The sequence below is a fragment of the Lathyrus oleraceus genome, chromosome 4, assembly GCF_024323335.1.
Source record: "Lathyrus oleraceus cultivar Zhongwan6 chromosome 4, CAAS_Psat_ZW6_1.0, whole genome shotgun sequence".
In the NCBI taxonomy this organism is placed as follows: Eukaryota; Viridiplantae; Streptophyta; class Magnoliopsida; order Fabales; family Fabaceae; genus Lathyrus; species Lathyrus oleraceus.
Window position 1 is genome coordinate 281521700 of NC_066582.1, and position 8360 is coordinate 281530059.

The 8360-nt window shown below is 36.5% G+C and overlaps 2 protein-coding genes across 2 annotated transcripts; both read right to left on the reverse strand.

Annotated features, from left to right (window-relative positions):
- Positions 1–5524: 5524 nt before the first annotated feature.
- On the reverse strand, positions 5525–5998 carry LOC127137115 (uncharacterized). Its single transcript, XM_051063600.1, has one exon. It carries the CDS (start codon positions 5996–5998, stop codon positions 5525–5527), a length of 474 nt encoding a protein of 157 aa, XP_050919557.1.
- Positions 5999–6199: 201 nt separating this feature from the next.
- LOC127137116 (uncharacterized) lies at positions 6200–7165 on the reverse strand. The gene is made up of 2 exons (XM_051063601.1): positions 7100–7165; positions 6200–6850 (listed from the first exon to the last, which is right to left on the reverse strand). The coding sequence occupies exons 1-2, from the start codon at positions 7163–7165 to the stop codon at positions 6200–6202; spliced, it is 717 nt and encodes a 238-aa protein (XP_050919558.1).
- Between the last annotated feature and the right edge of the window lie 1195 nt (positions 7166–8360).

Here is an 8360-nt window from a genome sequence, read left to right on the forward strand (position 1 = left end):
TCAAGATATGTGGTGAACCATGACCTGTACAAGCCAATGGAGGGTCAAGAACTAGGGTCTGGTCCTTGAGTTACCAGATGAATCTTGAAGCTTCTTCAAAGGGGACTCACCTTGAGTGAGATGCCTCGAGTGATACCCTAAGCTTTGCAGGATGCTTGAGGATGAGATTAGGGTTAAGGTGGCCTAGGCACACCTCAACATGATCAGAAGGTCTTAGGGCTTTCCAGATGAATCCCATGCCTTGAACTTATGGATTATTGTGGATTGATGCATATAAGATGACATGTGTAGTAAGTATGCTCATGAATTAGGGTTTAAGAAGGTGATATGGGGTAGGGTAAATTTGAGGGTATGACACCAAACACTATGCAAACTTCACCTTCTCTTCAGAGTTCTACGCCAAGCTACGAAGATTTTCTCAGGTGGTGTCAGACTAATCAGACCTCTAATAACACGGCTTCGGTTGCACACACTGGTAATTCATTTGTTTGATTCTCTCAATCATCTCCTCTTGGTCCTTGGGTCCTCGATTCTGGTGTGTCTGATCATGTTATAGGTAATAAAGGTATTTTCTCTTTTCTCTCTACTTCTGGTTTCTTACCGAGTATAACTGCCGCAAATGATTCTCAAACCTGATCCCAAGGGATTGGTACTGTTCTAATTCTACCACCTTTACTAATAGTAATGTTACTCTGCAGGATCGGAGTTCGGGACAGATGATTGGCGTCGGATATGAGTCTAAAGGCCTCTACCACTTCTCTATATCATCTACCAACTAGTTTTATAGGATTGAGTTAGGCCCAACCACACATTCTTAACATGGTATCAGAGTCTCGTTTAAGATTCGGTGGGCCACCTACTATGGTTTTCGCTATCAGGCCACCCATAATTTATTTTCATGCTCCAGTTGTCTAGTCTTGAGTGTGAGGGGGGGTGTTAAGAGTCCCACATCGGATAATATATGGCATGAACATGTGTTTATAAGTGGAAGCAATCCTCACTCTACCAACCGGTTTTGTAGGATTGAGTTAGGCCCAACCACATTTCTTAACAAGGATCAAGTCAATTCATTTTATCATGTTTTGATTCATTGAGATTGTCAAGCAGATCAAACACAATATAAGAAGCAATAGATGAATAACATAAGATGAATAATGTATGAAGTGAAATGATAAGTAATAAGACATAAAAGTAAATTGCATAAAATAAAGGCATAAAATTAAAGGCGTAAAGGTAAATGACTTGAATTAAATGACAAGAGTTAAATAACAAGAATTAAATGACAATAAAGTAAAGTCAATAGTTAATGGTTAACGAATTGTGTCGATACAACTTAGCGTTATGTTAAGCAATTGTAAGTATGCTTGTGTAGAAGTCATACCTATCTAAGATCGGGCAATAATAATTTATGTGTTAGACATGTTAGATAATTAACACAAGTTAATTTCCTAAAACATGTAATACAATGGTCAAAGTAAAAGAAGAAAGTAGATGAACAAAGTCAAAGTGAGAGCTAACTCAAGTGTTTAACTTAGGATCCACTATCAATTAAATCGAGGACCCAAACATATTGCTCAATAAGGGATAACCTATCATTGACTCAAAGTGTCCAACATGATCAAATGATCATTTATCAACATGTTTGAATCAAAGAAGATTGAATCAACCTCAAGTCCATCTATGGATGATTTGAAATGTAGAAGCATTGATCAACCAAGTCAACAACTCAAGTTAAAACACCAAGTGCATAAAAATTAAAACAAAAATGTATTTAAAAATGATTAAAAAGGGAAATTAAAGAGAAAAATCCCAAACTATGATCAAAATAGTTGAAAAATTACACAAAGTCCCAAATATTACACATGAATAGATCTTAAAAGTTGGATACAAAAAGGTTTGAAAATGATTTTAAAAAATTGCAAAAGCAAATTAAAAAGAAAATGAAATAAAAATAACAATAAATGCAAATTTTTTTAAAAGATTAAGACAAAAATGTATGTGATGAAAAACAATTTAGAGACTTTGTGTAAAAAATTTGGATAAAAATGAATTCAAATGAATGAGAAATTAAATAGGAAAATAATGAAATAAACCAAAATAAAATAAAATGAAATTAGGGCGCCAACGACTACTAGGATTTGAAAAAAAAGCGTTGTCATGCTCTGATTGGCTAGAATTCAAAGTTGGCACCAAAACACACGCAACCTGACTTCATCTTCAACATTGGATTCAATTTCTACAGATCCATGAACTCGTGTTTTTAGCAACACCCGGGCATGGAGTTAGCTTTGCAACACGTCATCGTTCATGTCTCCCTACATCATAGTCATTGATTGGTAAGTTGTTTGCTCAAGAATTTAACTTGTAGCGACCTTTCCAGTTGGAGCTTCGAAAGTCAACAATGATGGATCTGGAATTCCGGTTCTAAGGAGTTTCAAGCCAAGGCAATGCTTCAGTCAGCCTTAAAAGATATCGATGAGTGATTCTGGGTGAAGATTTGAAGCTAAAAGAGCTTGAATAGAAGAAATGGTTAACTGGTTGTTTGAGGTATCGGGCTCAAACGATTTCATAGTTTATTTGGCTATCAAAGCTTAAAAATGAAGGCCAAAGCTTCCTTTATTTATAGTAAATGAGTTGAGATCATGGTACGTGTGAAATGGAGGCCAATTCGTGTGAATTAGGTCATACTTTTGATGATTTGCAAAACGTGTGAAATGAGACATGAAACGCATGAATTGGCACTTGAAACCAATTGTTTTATGTTCGTTTGCATGCATTTAAGCATCAGAAACAAGTTGCATAAGTTCAAGTGGTCCCAAGATGCAAAATGAGTTGTAATTGCAAGTTTTGGGCATCGGGCAAAATAGAGTTCAACATGCCATGTTTGAAGCTAGGCCAAATGGAATCCACTCATGTATTTTGTGATTTTATTTATGCCAAATGTTCATCTCATTGTAACGGATTTAATGAAAAAAGAACTAACTCAAAAGGAGGGTGGATGGGAAAATGGTAAGTGTTGAAAGTTGAGGTCGTGACAAGCTTTCTAGGTTGGGCATTTGGTCAAGCAATCTTATAACATTTTGGGCATCTTGAGGCCCAAAGATCATGACACCATAATTGTGACTCCCTTATGCATTTTGAGCAAAACTTAGTCGAAATGATATTTGACATAAGCTTAACAAGACTCAAAAGGAATGGGATCAAAATTATACTTTATCTGAAAATGGCATGGTTGACAAGTGGGGGTCATGAGAAGGTTTTGACCTAGTTTGGCAACTTATCCCTTCCAAAATTGAGGTCCTTAGAGGTTGAATTGATGCTTGATCCTTGAAGCCAAGTTGTAGAGGAGCTCCTTATGAAAATTTGGCTCAAAGAAGCTTATCAAATGGTTAAAAACTGAAGAAATTATGGGCTTTGGACCAATAGTGATCCATACTTGTAAATTAGGTCAACCAAACTTGTGCCAACTTGTGAAACTTAAAGTTTTCTTGCATCCCAATCCAAGATGACAGTGGAATGATAATCCTTTAAAGAAAACTTGATTAAGGTTTGAATTGGTCTTGAGGATGGCTTGAAGATTGAATAATATGGCATGGAAATAAACACATGAACCACTCTTGAATCAATGAACCACACTTGCATCTTTCTTGACCAAAATGGGTCCTTATTTTGTCTTGAATTGAGGCATGATCACCTGTATGAATAAGGGAACAAACAAGTAACATCTCTTATGAGGCACTAGTTAGTTGAAAGGTAAACAAAGTGAAAACCCCTTATGTTAAGATCAAAACCAAGAATGTGGTCATGCTTGTGAATCCATGACCAAATGTAATGGTCATGCTAAAGTTATGATCATGCATGATATGATTCCATGTATGCAAATGAGGCAAATAAAAAGATAGGAAAAGGGAGGGTAAAGTTTGGGGTATGACACTCGCTTCATACTCAGCCACCAAAACATCTTCTTCAGATCTTGGTACATCTTAGTAGCCCCAGGATGAATACTCGAGTTACTTCTATGATTTTCCTCAAGAATCATACGCTTCAGATCCGGCATGCCAGGCACACATACTCTATTCTATAACTTCAACACACCATTCTTGTCAACTCTAAAATCCTCATCTTCATCCTGACTAATAGAAGATAGTCGATCAACTAAGTTTATGTCTAGCTTTTGACCTTTTTCTGATATTATCGAGGAAACCATTGGTAAGCTTCAACATGCCCAATATCACACTACTGAGAGTCACCTTGCATACTAAGCTTATATCTCTGAATTTTTCAATCAAGTTCGGTTCTCTCACCATCATAGCTAACATGTGAAACAATTTTCGACTCAAAGCATCGGCTACAACATTGGCTTTACCAGGGTGGTAATTCAGACCAAAGTCATAGTCCTTCAAGAACTCTAACCATCTCCTTTGCCTCATATTAAACTCCTTCTGATCAAAAGTAAATTTTAGGCTTTTATGATCACTGAATACTTCGAATCTAGAACCATAAAAGTAATGTCTCCAAAACTTCAATATAAAAATCACTTTCTCCAATTTTAAGTCATGTGTAGGATAGTTTTTTTCATGAAATTTTAGTTGTCGGGAAGCATAAGCCACTACCTTGCTACTCTGCATAAGTACTCCGCCTAAACCCATCCTAGATGCATCACAATATACTACAAATGGTTCCTTCGCATATGGTAAGGTTAAAACTGGTGCAGTAGTCAACCCCTTCTTCAGTTATCTGAAACTTTCCTCACACTGGATATCCCACACAAATTCTTGACCCTTTTGGGTCAACTAAGTCAAAGGTAGAGTTAACTTTGAAAAACCCTTAATGAATCTCCTGTAGTAACTGGCTATTCCAAGGAAGCTTCTGATCTCAGTAACTGTCTTCGGGGTTTCCACTATAATATTTCATCTACTTACAAAGGATCCACCGATATACCACCATTGGAAATTACATGACCCAGAAAACTAACTTCATGTAACAAGAATTCACATTTAGACAACTTGGCACACAACTTCTTATGTTTCAAGACTTGAATCATAATATGGAGATGCTCTACATGATGCTCTTCTGACTTAGAATATATCACGATGTCATCGATGAAAACCACAACAAACTTATCCAAGTGAGGATGGAAGGTTCTATTCATATGTTCCATAGACACATAAGAGGCATTAGAAACTCCAAACGACATCACTAAGTATTCATAGTGACCATACCGAGTTCTAAAATCAGTCTTCGAGATATCTTCATCTTTCATTCATATCAAGTGATAGCCAGATGTCAAATTTATCTTGCTGAATACACATGCTCCAACCAGTTCTTCCATAAGATCATCAATTTTGGAAAGAGGATATTTATTCTTAATAGTGACTTTGGTCAGTTGGTGATAGTCGGCGCACAATCTCATATTGTTGTCCTTCTTCTTGACTAATAAGATCGGAGCTCCCCAAGGAGACACACTCGGTCTGATGAATTTCTTCTCAATCAACTCTTATAATTGCTTCTTTAATTCATCCAATTATGCTGGAGACATCCTATAAGTTACCATCGATACAGGTCTGGTGCTCGACACTAGATTAATAGAAAACTCAACTTCTCTCTCAGGTGATAGATCAGTAATATCTTCTGGAAATTCATTCACCACAGGTAGATCAACCATTGATATATTACTTCCTATTTTTAAAGCAACAAACATTGAAAACACTTGGGCTTCATCTTTCAATAATTCTCTCATGTGATTGGTCGACATGAATAGAGGATCTTTCTCTTCTACGAACTCAGGAAATAACACTGCCTTGGAGTAACAGTTGATATAGATACGGTTCAATCCTAGCCAGCCCATCCCCAAAATAACATCAAGTTGACTCAACGGTAAGCAGACTGAGTCGATACCAAAGTCCCTACCAAATATCATCAGAGGGTAATTCAAACAAACTGAATAAGTAGTCACCGACCCATTAGATGGAGTATCAATTATCATACCTCCACCCATATGAGATACAATGAGATTTAATCTTTTCACACAATCAGCAGATATAAAAGAATGAGTAAAAAATGTATTAATGATAGTAATCAAAGGAAACCCATTAATAAACCATGTACCTCAGATAAGATTATCAGACTTCGAGGCCTCTGCACCACTGAGAGGAAAAACTTTTCCACCAGCTTTGACATCTTACGTCTTCTTAGGTTTCTAACAACTGTTACTAATGTGACCAATCTCTCCATAATTATAACAAATCACTCTAGCACTTTTACATTCATTAGCCTTATGCCAAGTTTTTCCACATTTGTAACACATCATCACAATACACTCTGATGCACGATGACCAAGTACACCACATTTGAAACACTTGATCAGATTAGCAACACTTCCCCCACTTTCGCTCTTCCAATTATTATTATTCTGCGGGAATTTATGTTTACCCTTACCATTTGGAATAACATAAGGCTTTACGTGATTCTGGTTACCATTATTCTTATTACCGACACTTTTATAATAGGCAGATCTTGCACGGTTGTCCTCATCATAAATACGTAACTTACTAACTAGCACTGGAAATTGGGGGATCTCCCGATATCCGATAAACTGCTTAATCTCTGAGCGAAGTCCACTCTCAAACTTGATGCATTTGGATTCTTTAGCATCAAATCTATTGTAATATGGGAAGAATTTGATCAACTCTTCAAATTTGACAGCATAGTCTGCGACCGACATATTCTCATCTCTTAGATTTATAAATGTAACCTCTTTTTTGTTACAGACATCTGCAGGAAAGTATTTCTCCAGAAATGCAGCTTTAAATACAGCCCAAGTCACAACGGTACCTGCAGCCTGAAACCTCTGTCGTGCATTATCCCACCAGTATTATGCTTCTTCAGCTAACATATGAGTCCCTTAAAAAAACTGTTGAGCATCAGTACAAGCCATAACCCTGAATATCTTTTCAATTTCTTGCAACCAAGTTTGCGTGCCTTCTGGATCATACCTCCCTTTAAAGGTCGGAGGATTATTCCTCTATAATCTACTCAACTCAGGACCCTAACCCCCTTTAGCCTAATTGTTATGTTGAGCCTGCAAATCCTGTTGTGCCTGCCCCATCACATGAGTCATAGCTTGTAGAGCCTCAACAATAGCACGATCATTTCTCCCAACCATTCTTCTGTATATCAACAAACAACTATTAGAAGAAACTTTGTATCTCCAGTGTTCAAACACTTTTCGTACACTAGGAAATAACATAATCAAAAAAACCTGGCCGAATGGACCGACCTACTCTGATACCACTTGTAACACCCTGAACCCCAGACTCTATTTTTAATGAAAAATGCATGCATAGGATGTTACTTCATCAAAACTCTCATACATAAACATGCAATTAAATATTCACAGCGGAGGATAAAATAAAAACATATCATAAGTCTGAATAAAACATCTCTGAAAACTCCATAAAAGAGAGTTACAACCCAATACACGAAAATACAAGCGCCCAAATCCCCGATGTTATAGACCAGAGCATTTATTCGACTAAATGAAAAAAAATGCTAAGAGTGTGTCACAACCATCTCACAATCATCACAATCTATCACTCCTACTAATTACGTGTATAACATTACACAAAGCCAATCCAACAAAATAAAGAAGGGTGAGAATACACTTACATGTAATAACGGTGAAATTTAGCAACAGGGTGATAAACAAATATAATAATAATACTAGTACACAAACACATTCCCAAATACAAACACATATATCACTCTCAAGACATGTAATGTTATTATGCACCAACTCCTTCACCTATATGCATGTGGTACCAAGATTTTATGGATATCAGAGGTATATTACTAATTTCTTCCATGGTCTCCGGTCCCTCACCTGAACCGACGATCTCCACCAAATAGATATGAGACCCGCTTCTGATCTCTCAACTAGACCAACAATCTCACTAAATGGATCTGAGGCCACCGAATTGACTGAAGCCTCACCTAACTCCAATATATATGCATGCATGAGAATGCTAGTAGTCAAACAATATAGTTTACCCAAAGAAGTATAAATCATGCAAAGTTATTTAAATAATTATCCACCAAAAATAGGTCCTGAGTATGAAGCACATACCGCCAATAAAGGCCTCCAAAAAGAATCACCGTTTCAATAATAGTTCAATTCAAAATTATCTCAATTTAATTACTCCCAAAGTCATCCATTTTCCTCTTTCTATCGTATTTTTCAAACGAAAACTATAAATATTTTTTTATTCAAAAAATGAATTTAATATGATAAAAAAGTGTTGCAACTATTTTCAGTATTACACGAAAGTCAAAGAAGAGGCTTCGGAACTTGAAAAATGCTA